Source organism: Protopterus annectens, chromosome 15.part0 (assembly GCF_019279795.1).
Source record: "Protopterus annectens isolate FY-2018-M chromosome 15.part0, PAN1.0, whole genome shotgun sequence".
Taxonomy (NCBI): Eukaryota; Metazoa; Chordata; order Ceratodontiformes; family Protopteridae; genus Protopterus; species Protopterus annectens.
The window spans coordinates 627650711-627665980 of NC_056749.1; the positions used below are offsets into that span (position 1 = coordinate 627650711).

Sequence of the window (15270 nt, forward strand, 5' to 3'; positions counted from 1 at the left end):
ACTGGTCATAGGATAAGCGAGTACGGGAAATGACTGAATGAAGTTTTATTGTAATTTTTCAGTGTGCTAGTTATTATACGAACATTCTGATTCCAAACAATATTTTAAACAGCGTGCCACGTAGTCTTCATCTTATATTTTGTATCCTTGTAAAAAATGGACATCACTAATTCCCCTGAAGTATGTCTACCTGTTGAAGTTTTTTCAACCAGTCTTCACTGGAAACTGGGATTTGCATAGCTGAATTAAGCTTAAATGCATAATATTGATGTTAAGTGAATACATTGAATAAAAAAACAATTATACCTGCTGTGATGTGCTATTCTTTAGCAGCGGCTTATAAGTAAACCTGGCATATAGGTATACCATTGTCCTGCGAATATAAACATATTCACCACAAACGAGAGCAACCTAACTAACGTGAAAATAAGCGAAAACCCGTTATCTGCGAGCAGCGCTTGCCACTTACGACTCCACCTCTTTCACAAATTTATGGGCGGTTGAGTTGCTCCGATGGTTCCACCTCTAGCTTGGCTGCAGGATGCGCATGCGTGTGATATTGGATGGATTGCTTAGTGTTATTGTTGTCAGTGCAGTTCTCGCAGAAATGGCGGCGAGTCAGGGAGGAGGAGGAGGTGGAGGACCAGTACATCCTTCTCATCTGTATCCTAATGGACCACATTATAACACAGGGACTGTTCATCATCATACAGCCCGTAGTCTGGACCGGGCGTTGGAGGAGGCTGTCAGTACAGGTGTATTGAACCTAAGCGGTAGAAAGCTGCGCGATTTCCCTGGGAACGGTTACGACCTGACAGATACGACACAAGCAGGTGGGGTTCTTTCGATAGAGGCTTGGGGGTAACCAGGCTGTGAATTTGTCGGGGAACAACAGCAGTGCATAAAAGATAAAAGGTCCCGGTCTTGCAGAATTGTTGTTGAATCTTGGTTATTTTTTAAATGGGCGTTTCATTCAGTTTATGCGCCTGTTTCTTTCTGTTTGTACCACATTTTGTCATAAGTGCACTGTCAAAAATCAGAGCTGGTCAGTTTCTGCTACGCCTACTTCCTCATTTTGAGAAATAATATTTTACAGGCAAATTCTCGTTATGTTAAGTGTGTGTTGGAGTGGTGGCATTCTGTGTGCTGCTCTTCAGAATTGTGTGTTGTCATGCTTCGCTGTCTTAACGATGTAGAGATGTCACACTGATTTTTCTGCTGTGGTGGAACTAAATTTATGTTCTGTGCCAGTTCCCAGATCTGGGAATTACAGATGTGTTTTGGTAAAGTGCAAGGACGTGCCATTTGGAATGATTGTGTATTTCATATAAATTATATACGAGAGGGTTAATGGACTAAAACCATAAACGTGCATGCAGTAATCTTTTTGGTTTCCAAAAAATGGTTGTTAAATTACTTTCATGACACCTATGTGGGTTTTTTTTCTGCCGTTTAACGAGTCCGAAAATGTAGAAAAGGGTTTCAGGCCAGGGCCACACTAACAAATTGCTCAGTACTGGACACTGATATTTAAAATGGAGAAAATTACTGTTCGTAATGTGGATATTAGAGAGAGTTTCAGTGACTTGGTGTAAGGTTTTCAGTGTCAATTTTTTCTATAAGTGTGGTTTATCAAGCATCAGTGGGAGTGACCACTCACTACTTTTAAACTGCAAGTTCTGTTATTTTAGCAGTGCTACATTGTGTACCCCCACCTCATTAACAGGAAGGATCATTATGTATTTGAGAAATCTTTTAAGTACTGTGATGTTGAATTAACTGTATAATATTCTCATTTTTAATTTCTTTGTGTTGTTGTTGCGTTGGTTGTTGCTTCCCACCTCTTTTGGGTGTTCATGCTCTTTCTTTGTTACAGATGTTACATGTGCATGCAAAAGGTACTGCAGTATTATGCCTTCTAGCCAGAACTTTAGGTGTTATTTCTTAGAGATGTTAGTGTGTGAGGGTATGATTGAGGGAAGTTGTACGTATCACATTCTTGATATTGCTTCATATGTTTGCCTTGTCCCTCCTATAATTTTTGATTATTTGGTAAATCACTGAATATTTCAGTTAACCTAGCCAGATCTTAGTGTGTCATACTTTTTATTGTTTATAAAATACATGGTGGTACAAAACCTGTTCTATTAATTTAAGTGAATTAGATTTGTATTAAAAACATTTTCTTTGATTTTGAGTCATCATTCCCTTATTTTTGGCTTTTGTCTAGGATTCTTGAATAAATAAATTGAGAGTTATGAGTGAGAATGTCAAAGGATGCTTTGAGGTTTTTTTTTTTTTTGTTTTTTTTTTTGGTTTTAATTGTCATTTTGGATAAAAGTTGAACCAGTATTATTGGGAGCAAATAACTAGAGAGGAAAAGGTAATACAATGGTGTGAGAACAAGAAGATGTTTGGACTACAGGCTAGAGACTGCCTTCCTTATCAAGGATTGGTATCAGAGTGTAAGTAAAGAGGAAAAGGAGAGTCTCTTAGAGAAAGATCTGCTCTGGTAGAGTTTTAATTGAAGCTAGAGCAGAAGCTTCTGTTAAAAAAAAAAAAAAAAAAAAAAAAAAAAAAAAGGGATAATTTAGTAAGGCATATAAAACATTGCACAGTAATTATAGGTATCCATCAGAGGGGATAGGAAAGACTTGAAAGAGAAATTGGGTAAGCAGTTTACAAGGCAATAATGAGAGGATATACAAATGACTCCCAGTGTGCAACACAGTCCAGAAGATTTAGAATTTTGCTTGGAAGTGTGTGCAGGTATTTGTTTTCCACCAAGCAGACTTTTTTCTCCAATAGATGGCAAATGTAGGAGGTGTGCTGGAGAAGAAAGAGGTAATTGGGAACATATGTTTTGGGAGTTAAGTGATATGCTCTAGAGAGAAGAGAAATGAAGGTCAGCAGGAATAAGACAGAATATTTGTGTGTGAATGAGAGGGAGGATAGAGGAATGGTGAGGATGCAGGGAGTAGATGTGGCGAAGATGGATGAGTTTAAATACTTGGGATCAACAGTTCAGAGTAATTGAGTGTGTAAGAGAGGTAAAGAAGAGAGTACAGGCAAGATGGAGTGGGTGGAGAAGAGTGTCAGGAGTGATTTGTGACAGACGAGTACCAGTAAGAGTGAAAGGGAAGGTCTACAAGAGGGTAGTGAAGACCAGCTGTGTTATATGGGTTGGAAACAGTGGCATTGACAAAAAGGCAGGAGTCAGAGCTTGACTTGGCAGAGTTGAAGATGTTAAGATTTGCACTGGGTGTGACGAGGATTGACAGGATTAGAAATAAGTATATTAGAGGGTCAGCCCAGGTTGGAAGATTTGGAGACAAAGCCAGAGAGGCAAGATTACATTGGTTTGGACATGTGCCGAGGAGGGATGCAGAGTATATTGGGAAAAAGATGCTAAAAATGAAGCTGCCAGATAACGGGAAAAGACGATGGCCTAAGATAAGGTTTATGGATCTGGTGAGAGAGGACATGCAGGTGGTTGGTGTGACAGAGCAAGATTCAGAGGACAGGAAGAAATGGAAACAGTTGATCTGTTGTGGCGACACCTAATGGGAGCAGCCAAAAGAAGTAGTAGTAGTTTTGGGAGTTCAGTGAGTTGGCAGATTTTAAAAATTCTCTGCAGAGTACTCTGTCAGAAATCTTGGGTGAGCAAATGGGTGTAACTAAGGAAATTATTCTTTTGAGCTGGGACACTGGATCTGAAGTTCCTAGCCGTAGTAAAGCCTTGCTAAGTTTAATTCTGGTGGCTGACAAAAAAACTATTACTAGCAAATGAAAATCTTAGTCTGAACTAACTGGATTTGAAGTATTGAATATTGTAACTGAGATACAAGAACTAAAATGGGATCTTCAGGAAATGGAAGAAAAAAAATTACATAAAAGTAAATGAAAATTGTGGGAACAATAAATGCATAATAATCAGGAGGAGGAGTGTGGTTTAAGGGAAGGCAGGAATTGAGCAGTTTGTGATGTTGGACTGATGGTAGATATTTATTTTATTTTACATTTGTTGACCGGGCTAGTCTAGATGGATATATGTCCATTTTCAGTAGAGGCCCAGGGAGATGAGCTCCAAAGTTCATTTACAGTACATATCTACAGAAGTACATATATGAGATCGACTACATTAATCATAACTAAAACAGTATTAGCTAAAACGTGGTTACAGGTATATAGAGTATATAACACAAAATATTGACTAAACATAATACAATTTATCATGAGGCTGCAATTTGCATATGTTCTTTTTTATATGTAATTGGAAACATGTTGGTATGGCTTTTCTGTTCTGTTAAAATACTTTTGTCTATATCTTAAGTGATGATTTAATAAAGTTGATAAATTGAATCGCTATGAGACAGGGTGGCAAGATGGTACTAAGTGGGAAACACAGCAGTAAAGTCGTGTGGTCTGTTGCATAATTACAGGTCAGAGAAGGGATCATAAGATGGCAGCATATGTGGAACTTGTACCAATTCTTATTTCAGTTGTTGGATAGCAAAACTGTAATTTGTGGGTGTGCATAGTGTACATTTGTGTGTGTGTGTGTGTGTGTGCATACAATACATGAGATGCATCATACATTTATATATGTATTTATAAAATTGCAAGGCACTTTGAAACTTGGTAGAACAGGTGAAGGAACCTAATTAAGTTGACTATAAAGTACAGTAAACAAGACTGATGCATTGATACTGCTCCCATTTAATGGAAAAGCTAATGTTCATATTGAAATTATAAAATATGATTGGTACCTGGATATGCTAAAATGTGGACTGTCTAAGCAGACCTACTAGGAATGGAAACAAAAGAGAAATATGTCACCATTCAAGACGGTCTTAAGCCACATTACTTTCTTGCAACTTTGTACTAGTAGAGATGTATTGGAGGCAGAGAGAAACACTTTAGGCTGGCCTTATTTCAGTAGAAGTATGGAGGAACTGCTTCACCTTTGAAGGTCCTTCAGTTTCATAAATTGCACAGTTCACAAGTAAATAAAGTCTCTGAATGGGTAACATTTAAAATCGTAAAAGAAGAAGCTGGTCATTTTGTATGTGAACACCTAACTGTAGCTGCTGTGATATTACTTGTGAAATGAGAGAATGGAGTAGAAATGTTGTGCATATCTGTTGGGATTGAAAAGGTTGGACCAGATTTGTGTGTGTGTGTGTGTGTGTGGGGGGGGGGGGGGGGTCATAAGAAGCTGTTGCAAAGGGAGAGAACAGATTCATACCTATTAAAATATGCAGGTTAAGTTTAACTCCTTTTGTTTGCGAAAATGAGAAACTACAGTCAGGACTGGTGTTAGCATTTTAGGGTGCCCCAACAAGTGTCAAGTTGGGGGTCCCCTAGACACTTCCACTGTAAGTATCACCCACTCACTGCAACCCCTCCTAATCATCCTTTTAATTCATGCTGCAGACTTTTAGGAGTAGTACACACAGACTGACCTATAGAGCAATGTCCTTACTTTACAGCAGGCCTGTGTACCAAACTATGTTGGCCCACTTCGCAAAAGAACATTTACAGTTACTGGCATTTAGTTGCAATAATGCTACATTATGTACAGGACTGGACTTGGGTGAAATTGCACCCTAGGCACTGCTTACTCTTTCAGCACCCCCCCCCCCCCTCACAAACACGCATCATTCAGTGAAGATCTCGCTTTTTCTCCCATCTTGGACTCCCAATACCATGCACATTATTTTTTTCTTCCTTTCTCACATTTTTACTCTCTAGCTTTTTCACGAAGCCATAAATATCTACATGGTCTGAAGTGCATTTTTAAGTTTTTGTTTTTTTTTCTTTCAAGGAAGACGCGTACTGTTCTCGATGCTTAATATTCAAAACTAACGAAATAGTAGCTCACAATAAACAAGGCAATTGCGAGGATACACTAGTCCTATCTAGGAATACTGCCTACCTCCCTAGTCCCCCCCCCCCCCCACACACACACACACAAAGATGGTCACTGCTTATGTATCTGTCTGTTGTTAGACTGGGATGAAAGCGCAGGTTCAAATTGCCGTAATCATGTATTTTTCAGGTGACTGCTGATATACGTATGTATATTTATAGTGTGTGTGTGTGTATATGTATGTATGTATGTGTGTGTATATATATATATATATATATATATATATATATATATATATATATATATATATTTATTTATATATATATATATATATATATATATATATAAATATACACACACAGCATGCCTCCTCACCCCTAACTGCTAAAGGCAGCCACCAGTATACATGTCTGATGTGTGATTTGTGAGGAAAGTGAAAAAAATAATAATTACAGGAATGTATTCTACGTTGTTGCTCCTACACAGTGCACTACCCCTACAAAATCGAAAATGACCTTCATTGCACACCTGGGAGGTCTTTGAGAAAAAAAAAACAGTGATCACTCTATCCTCAATCCGAACACACACTATAATGACCTTCTGTGCAAACCTCTAAGGTTTGACTGTGATGAAAATTAATCACCACACAATCCTCAGCCCCCCGCCCAGACAACTTACAGCAATTTTCCAAATGCACACATTTGAACAGTTTTTAGAATGGGTACATTTGAGAGCAGAGGCTGCTATTGTTGTGTCTCATCCCTGTTCAGGTTAAAGAGTGTGATCAGAAAATTAGTACATTATTTTTATTTTCCTTTTTCCCCAAACAGCAACAGCTTTTGTTGGGCCCGGACACAGTCAGAAATGTTTAAGGGCCCCCTGTATCCATTTATACAGTCTGAAGTGTGCGGCCCACCACATTCCTAGAACATGTGTGTATCTGAATATTCTGTGATACATTTTACACCTTGCTTTTGAAATATATTTACTGGTTTGTTGCATTTTTTTACTGATACCCAGAAGAATAATGTATGTTTTCCCGTCATTATTGGGTGTGTGCACAGATAAAAAAAATCTGTGATAATTTTTGATACAAACACACACCTACACAAGCCATAGCAATACTAGAACTGATGTTGTAAATCTTTGTTCATTAATTACTAGTAGGACCTCTGTTCCGTCCTCTGAACTGATATGGCCGTTTCCAAGCTCGCGCCAGCAAAAAAACTCTCAGCTAAGACCTATCCATAATGCCCCTCTCCTAGTTGCTCCAGATCTCGTTTGCCGCGTTCCTAATCAGACGTGCTAACCATCTCTCACAAAGCTAAGTAGAAAATTTGTTATTTTTAAGACTTTCTCTTCAAAGTTATTTATTTTTTAGTCAATTTAGCCTTTTGTCACTGTCGCCTTTAACCTTCTATTCCCTACCCTTTTCCTTGGTAATTTAATTACTACCATTATTGGTACTGTCCATCTCTCCTGCCTTTGACGGGCCTTTCCTTACCGCTTGTGGTATTTTTTAAATACCATCGTTGGTATTCTCTTGCCTTTTTCTCTCCCTTATTTTGCTTTTTCTATAGGATAGCCTTGTTGCCTTACTATGTCAGACAAAGCTAAGTTGGGGTTTAAACAGTGTGACATGTGTGGGTGTAAGATGCCGAACTCTGATGCACATACTCGTTGTCTATTGTTTGGGTGTGGATCATATTAAAGCTGACTGTGACATTTGTGCTAGTTTTAGTATTCGTACACTAGCAGAATGTAAAAATAAACTTATTTTAAAAGGTTTAATCAAGACACCTTTTTCGGAGGCTCTATCTGGGTCGGAGGTCTCACCCCCTCCAAAGACCAAAAAGCATAAGGAAAAATGGAGTCGCTCAGTTCCTGCATTTCCGTCAGGTACGGAACAGAGTCTGCTCCGTGCTTCGCCAGAGCCCTTGGTGCAGACTTCTTTGGTACCAGGCTCTGTATCTTCTCCCTTGGTGTTGTCCATGATATTCAACCCTATTTCGGTTCCAACCTCGGCACCACTGACTTTGGTGCCGTCCTTGGACCCGACATTGGCTCCGATGACTGTACCTGCTTCGGTACCATCCCCGGCCACAGTGCCAACAGTTTCATCAACTCCAAAACTCGAATATCTGCCAAGGACAAGATACTCTCCAACTTGTGACCCTTTTTTGGGGCGGAGGTTTAGTCCCTTTCTAGAAAAACTTGATTCTCCTTCAGCAGCCTCCTTTAGACCCACTAGGAATTTTTCTGAATAAGATCTATTGCGGGTTGTGGACCAGCTGCTGGCAACTAGGGGATTGCCCATTCCAGCTAGACCTTCTGTCCCTCTTTGCTCGGAATCTTTTACTATATCTTCCCCTGTTTATCCTCTTCCAGCTTCTACCCAGATCCCAGAGATCCCAGTCGGCTCCAGCAGTTTTTTCCCTGTCGACAGTGTGGATCATATTAAAGCTGACTGTGACATTTGTGCTAGTTTTAGTACTCGTACACTAGCAGAATGTAAAAATAAACTTCTCTCAGAGTGCAAATTTGCCAACAGGTGCATTGATGAAGGAAGATTTAAAGGGGTCGCAGACCACCGCATCCAAGCATTATGTCTCATGACAATGCCTGATGCGGCAGCTCGAGCTGCCTACTCGGTGGTGTAAGATATCAAACGCATCGAGGCGTTCGAGATGGATTCAAGGCTAGGTGGCTAGACATTTTGAAAATTAGGTCTCTTTGTAGGCAAGTAAAGTGTGCCAGATCAGCGACCGAATGGCAAAGGTCGTTGAAGCATAAGTCTGCTTCCCTAGACCCACTAGGAATTTTTCTGAATAAGATCTATTGCGGGTTGTGGACCAGCTGCTGGGAACTAGGGGATTGCCCATTCCAGCTAGACCTTCTGTCCCTCTTTGCTCAGAATCTTTTACTATATTTTCTGATCCGAGACCGTATGCACTGGAGTGGACATTGGTACTGGGATCTCTGGGGTCTGGGTAGAGGCCGGAAGAGGATAAAAGGGGAAGATATAGTAAAAGATTCTGAGCAAAGAGGGACAGAAGGTCTAGCTGGAATGGGCAATCCCCTAGTTGTCAGCAGCTGGTCCACAACCGGCAATAGATCTTATTCAGAAAAATTCCTAGTGGGTCTAAAGGAGGCTGCTGAAGGAGAATCAGGTCTTTCTAGAAAGGGACTAAACCTCTGCCCCAAAAAAGGGTCACAAGTTTGAGAGTATCTTGTCCTTGGCAGACCAGTAGATAATCTTGTTAAACACATTGTGCAGCATGCTTGGAAGGCTCGGACAACGTAGAACCTGTCCCCAGAGGCCAGACAAAATTTTATCTACACCTGAAGACCAGCCCCACTGGTCCAAGCAGTTGACGGTTGATTCTATGGTTGTGTCGGCGGCCACCAACAGGGAACTGGCAGAAGATTGTTCCACTGTCCATTCTCCAAACAGGGAGTCCCGGACCATGCACAGACTAGGGAAGCGGACCTATGCTTCAGCGACCTTTGCCATTCGGTCGCTGATCTATCTGGCACACTTTACTTGCCTACAAAGAGACCTAATTTCCAGAATGTCTTCCTCTTTGGTGGGGGTACTGCCTGATGAGGTGCATGATACTATCGCCTCACAGCTAGCTACCCTTGAATCCATCTCGAACTCCTCGATGCGTTTGATATCTTACACCACCGAGGAGGCAGCTCGAGCTGCCGCATCAGGCATTGTCATGAGACATAATGTTTGGATGCGGTGGTCTGCGACCCCTTTAAATCTTCCTTTGTCAATGCACCTATTGACGAATTTGCACTTTTTGGACCCAAAGTACGAGACCCACTTGCACATAGTGAGAAAGACGGAAAGACCTTGTCTGCTGTGGGCATACGCTTTTCCAACCTCCAGATGTCCTACTCCAGGAACCAGAAAGGAGGAAAAATGTGGTTCAAGAAATCCCAAGGATCTTTTCGTGACACTCATGGTGAACAATCCCTCCCTGGGGCAGAGGGGACAACTTGTATGGAAGACACCCCTTTCAGGGTAGAGGGGGTCCACGTAACCAGGGAGCTAGAGATTCTTTCTCCGGCAGACCCTACCAGCGCTCCTGAGCAGCGGCCGGATTGCTTTCTTCTGGAAGCAGTCGGGGGTCGTGTTTTCTCTGCACTTACCAGCCTGGCATCTTATTACTACTGATGTTTCGGTGTAGAGAATAATACCCAGAGGCTACCAAATACCTTTCGATTCAATTCCATGACCCATAAAACAAATCCCCGATGTACCACCCAGTCAGAGGGAATTAGCAGCCTTAGAAATAGAAAAGCTGCTGAGAAAAATTCATCCAACCAGTCCCACCAGACCAGACAGGATCCAGGTTTTACTCGAGGTTCTTTTTAGTGCCAAAAAAGACAGGGGACTGGAGACCAATCCTGGATCTCAGCCTGTTGAACAAATTTATCAAACCTCAAAAATTCCGGATGGTCACGGTACAGTCCATTCTTCCCTTCCTATGGAGGGACAACTGAATGTGCTGTATAGACCTCTAGGATGTGTACTAATACATAAAGATGGATCACTGCTCCCGGAGGTTTCTCAACTTGTGGCTGGGAGCCAATCGCTACCAGTTCGGGGCACTGCCATTCAGTCTCTCGACAGCCCCCACTGTTCAAATGTATGGCAATTGTGGTAGCTTATCTTCGACTACAAGGATTCCAGATGTTTCCCTATCTAGACGATTGGCTCCTTACCGCTCTGACCAGCATCTCCTAGTCCGCATCCTCTCTTACACTCAAGGTCTCGCTCTCCGCTTGGGGATTACAGTCAACAAGGACAAATCTCAAATGTCCCCAATGAAGACACTGTAATTTATTGGAGCGGTCTTCGACGCAACATCCTGTCAAGCTTCTCTCCCCTCTCACAGGCTCTCAAAAATAAGACACCCAAGTCCAGGACCTTCTTCCTCAGACCTATGTACTACCACATCTTGTACTGCAATTCTTGGGCTCCATGGCAGCTGCCATTACTTTAGTACCACTGGCGAGATTGCACATGAGAATCCTGCAGTGGCTTCTTTCCGCACAATGGTGTTTCTAACTCACCCACTCGACCACATGATACGTCTTACAAACCGTTGCAAAGAAGAAATGCTATGGTGGAAGAAGCCACAAACGAATCTTTGGAGTCGAACATTCTGTCTTCCCCAGCCCATGGCCATAGTGACCACAGATGCTTTCCTGTTAGTGGGGGGGGGGGGGGGGCATTTCCAGGAAAAAGACTGTCCAAGGCACCTGCTCCCCCATGGAGGCCAATTTGCACATAAATGTCCTGGAACTGAGGGCAGTTCTCTTAGCGTTGCAAGTGTTCCATGCATCCCTACCTTCTGGGACCATTGCAGTTCAGTCAGACAACATGTCAGTCGTCTGGTATATCAACAAGCAAGGCAGAGCCAGGTCTTACCCCCTGTGTCAGGAAGCCATGAGGCTTTGGCACTGGAAGATAGCTTCCAACCGCTTTCTTATAGCAACGCACATTCCCGGGCGTTCCAACCTTATTGCGGACAATCTGAGCAGGAACATACTGATGCCTCATGAGTGGTACCTGAACCCTGTAACAGCGGATTGGATCTTCCAAGGCTGGGGGAAGCCTTGCTGCGATCTGTTTGCTTCCACCCTAAACTACAAATGCAGAAGCTGCCTTGCCCTGATTCCCTCCCCCCCCCCAATCAGGGGGAACCTCCAAGGGATGCTCTAATGCACGATTGGCCCCCACGTCTTCTGTATGCCTTTCCCCCATTTACATCATTCCACAATTTCTCCAGAAAGCTCAGAGGTTGAGAAGCAAAGTGATCCTCATTTTCCCCTATGGCCTCATCTGATTCACAGCTCGTGGATCCTGAATCATTCCCAAGACCTGTTATCTCATCTTCGGGGACTGATTCATCCGAACCTCCACAGTCTCAAGCTCACAGCTTGGTTCCTCCACTTCCAATGATTGTCAGGCTGCCTGACATCTCATCTCCTGTTTGTGAAATTCTTCTGGCTTCACACAAACCTTCCACCAGGAAAGTTCATTCTAGTAAATGGACTAGGTTCTCTATTTGGGCCAAAGATCAGAACTTTGACCCTTTCTGTATGCCTATTCAAAAGATCCTACAATACCGGACTACTCTTAATGCAGGAGCCTCAGCTTCAATGATCACTGTACATTTAGCAGCTATCGCCAGTTTTCATAATGGACTTGATAATTCTTCGATTATGTCACACCGCCTATGCAAGACTTTTTTTTGAAAGGAGTATTTCATGTTAAACCTCCGGTCAAGCTGCCCTTAGAACCCTGGCACTTGACTTTGGTGCTTCAGTCTCTCTCAGGTCCTCCTTTCGAGCCCTTTGATTCATATGATTTCAAATTTTTGTCATGGAAAACCTTACTTCTAGTAGCACTTACCTCCGCGGGAAGAGTATCTGAGCTGCAGGCCTTGATTGTCAAGAGACCTTACTTACTCTTCCACACGGATAGGGTGTCCCTTCGTACTGACCCTTCTTTCTTGCCTAAGGTCATTTGTGGAGTTTCCATTAAACAATCTGTTGACCTGCCGGTTTTCTTCCCTCAGCATTCTAATAGACGGGAGTACCTTTTGCACACACTTGATGTGCATCAGCAGCTTCATTATTTGGACAGGACTAAATCTTTCAGGAAAATAGATTGTTTTGTGGCCTTTACAGGACCCAGATTGGGTAAACCTGTTTCCAAAGTCACTTTATCCTTCTGGCTTAGAAACATCATTACTTTTATCTACCAACAGAATAAGCTATCCTTACCTTCCAGAATAAAGGCTCATTCTACCAGATCTATGGCTACTACTGTAGCTTTTCATTCCAGAGCCTCTTTGGATATCATCTGCACAGTAGCCACTTGGGCAAGACCTCATACCTTTATCTCTCATTACAAATTGGATTTGGCCTCCAGGGGACAAGCATATTTTGATTCTATGGTGCTCAGGAATATCCTTCCTTGGGGCCACCCAGGACTCAAGTAGCTGGGGACTCTGTCCTAATAGTAATTAATGAACAAATATTTACAACATCAGATAAAGAAGTTATGTTTTAGCGTAACGTTCCATCTGTGGTGTAGATCTTTGTTCATTCATTACTTCCTACCCTCCTTCCCCCTGCCTGGACTCCTGGTGGACTTTAGAACTCCTGGTTAGGGTATTTGCTCAGACAAAGCCTTCTACTATTTTTTTCTATTACTCTGTCTATTGTAGGGGCGGGCAAACTCCATCTGGAGTAACTAGGAGAGGGGCATTATGGGTAGGTCTTAGCCGAGAGTTTTTGGCTGGTGCAAGCTTGGAAATGGCCGTATTGGTTCCAAGGACGGAACCGAGGTCCTAATAGTAATGAATGAACAAAGATCTACAACACGGATGGAACGTTATGGTAAGACACAACTTCTTTTTTTTTTGTACTTATTTCAGTAAATAGCAATAAGTAGTGCAACATTGGTACCACCATACCAGATCAGTGGTGGTTGTCATCAAACAGAAGCAGGGGAAGTCATGTTTATTTACTTCATTGAAGAGCAATGTATATCTGGCACTGTCCCTGATTTCATAGACCTTCCCTGATTGTGTCCCCTAATGTTGCTCTCTTTCATAAAGTTTGATTTACTGGTATATCATTCAGTATTACAGTCAGTCAACAAGTCAGACATCGGAGTTTTACACTTCTTTTTTCCAAAAAAATGCATCTTGATGCCAGAGGTGTTATTCTGTTAACCTTTTAAATGAATTGGAGTAATATTTAAAACATGTTCCTGATTTTGAGCCATTATTTTTTGCATTGTGCAGAATTTTTCAGAAGGACATTGAGAGTTCTAGTTTATGGTGTTCTGCCTGACTACCTAAAAGAAAAGCATCCTTGAAACTTGGAAGCATCACTTCTTAAAATCCAAGGTTTGCACTGAGGTCAGTCACTCTGGGCTGCTCTTCTCTAGTGCTTCCCTTACTCCTGTTCATTATCAGCTTTATCCTAACAGGTTCGTATCGTAGTTCTGCTCAGGTTAGAGTGTAATCAGGAAATGAATACTTGTTTTTCTCTTCCTTTTTCCCCAACTAGCAACGGCTTTTGTGGGGCCCTCACACTGTCAAGAATGATTAAAGGCGCCTCCTTGAAGCCATGAAAGCTTCTGTGGTGGCAGATTTAGTGGAGATAATGTCCACCAGCAGTCTTTAACCATTGGCACTGTGTGAATATAGCAATAACCCACACCTGGGTGTGGGTAATGCTGGATTTACCCACGGTTGGTGTGGTTTGGTCACGAGGGCGAAGCCCGAGTGGCCAAACAAAGACAACCATGGGTAAATCCAGCATTACCCACACCCAGAAGTAGGTTATTGCTATTATACAATGACATTATTTAAGAAAAACAAATGTACTTTTCTTAAATAATGCCCTTCCGCAGCTGTCTAGTATTCTGCAGCAGTTCTGATGTACTGCGCATGCGTATACTTGCGCAGTACATCAGAGCTGTGGGCAAAAGCAATGGAGAAAGCAAGATCTCCGTTGCTTTTTACAAACTGTCTCGCCATGTTAAAGGAGTTTAACATAGCAAGACAGCTTTAAAAAAAGCAACGGAGATGTTCCCTTGATTTTTAAAGCTGTCTCGCTATGTTAAACTCGTTTAACATAGCGAGACAGGTTGTAAAAAAAGAGTTATACTAATGGAAAAAGTCTGGGCGACCGGACCTTTTTCCATTACTGTAACTCTGATTTACAACGTGCACGCTGCCCAATCAGCGTGCACGTTTTGGAATATTAATGGGGGGGGTCGTTGTATAATGGTAAAATTGTTAATGGAATTGTGAAGTGTGCTACTTGATAAAACACTGTTACTATAACCAGAGATATCTTTGAATTTTAAAGGTAATATAAATAAGAGTTATTACCCACTTGATTTATTAAGTATACTAGATTGCTGACTAGCTTTTGTTGGCTTGATGGCTCCCTATTGAATTTTCAGCATTCAAAATGCAGAGTGCAAACATGCTGAAAAAAAGACCAAATATACAGGAGAAGTGAATTTCGAAAATAGCTTTTCACATTTAAACTTCTTTTTGCAGGGGGGGCAAGCCCCTATCCCCCCAAGCTTATTATATACCAACTCCAAGATCACCATACTTCAGCGAAAAGGGAATATTTTGAGACATGGCATCTTGGACTTGGTATATGTAAATGTGTTTTTTCGGCTATTCAGTCTCCAAATTTGAGGACTCACTCTAGCAGGCCCCAACATTTCAAATGATTACCTGGTTGACCAGACGTATTACAAAATATCGAGATAACCTGCTATGGTTGAGGGCCCCCAGGAACTGCAGGGTTCGCTGGTTCCTAAAGCCGGCTATAACTACAAT

General features: G+C 41.9%; 1 protein-coding gene across 1 annotated transcript in view; it reads left to right on the top strand.

Moving 5' to 3' along the window:
* The first annotated feature begins 550 nt into the window (after nucleotides 1–550).
* The window catches only part of LRCH2 (leucine rich repeats and calponin homology domain containing 2), a 2522829-nt gene continuing 2508109 nt past the window's right edge, over nucleotides 551–15270 (top strand). The window contains exon 1 of the mRNA XM_044057297.1: nucleotides 551–833. Within this exon, the coding sequence (XP_043913232.1) occupies nucleotides 608–833 (226 nt within the window). The 5' untranslated portion in view covers nucleotides 551–607. The remainder of the gene's footprint in view (nucleotides 834–15270) is intronic.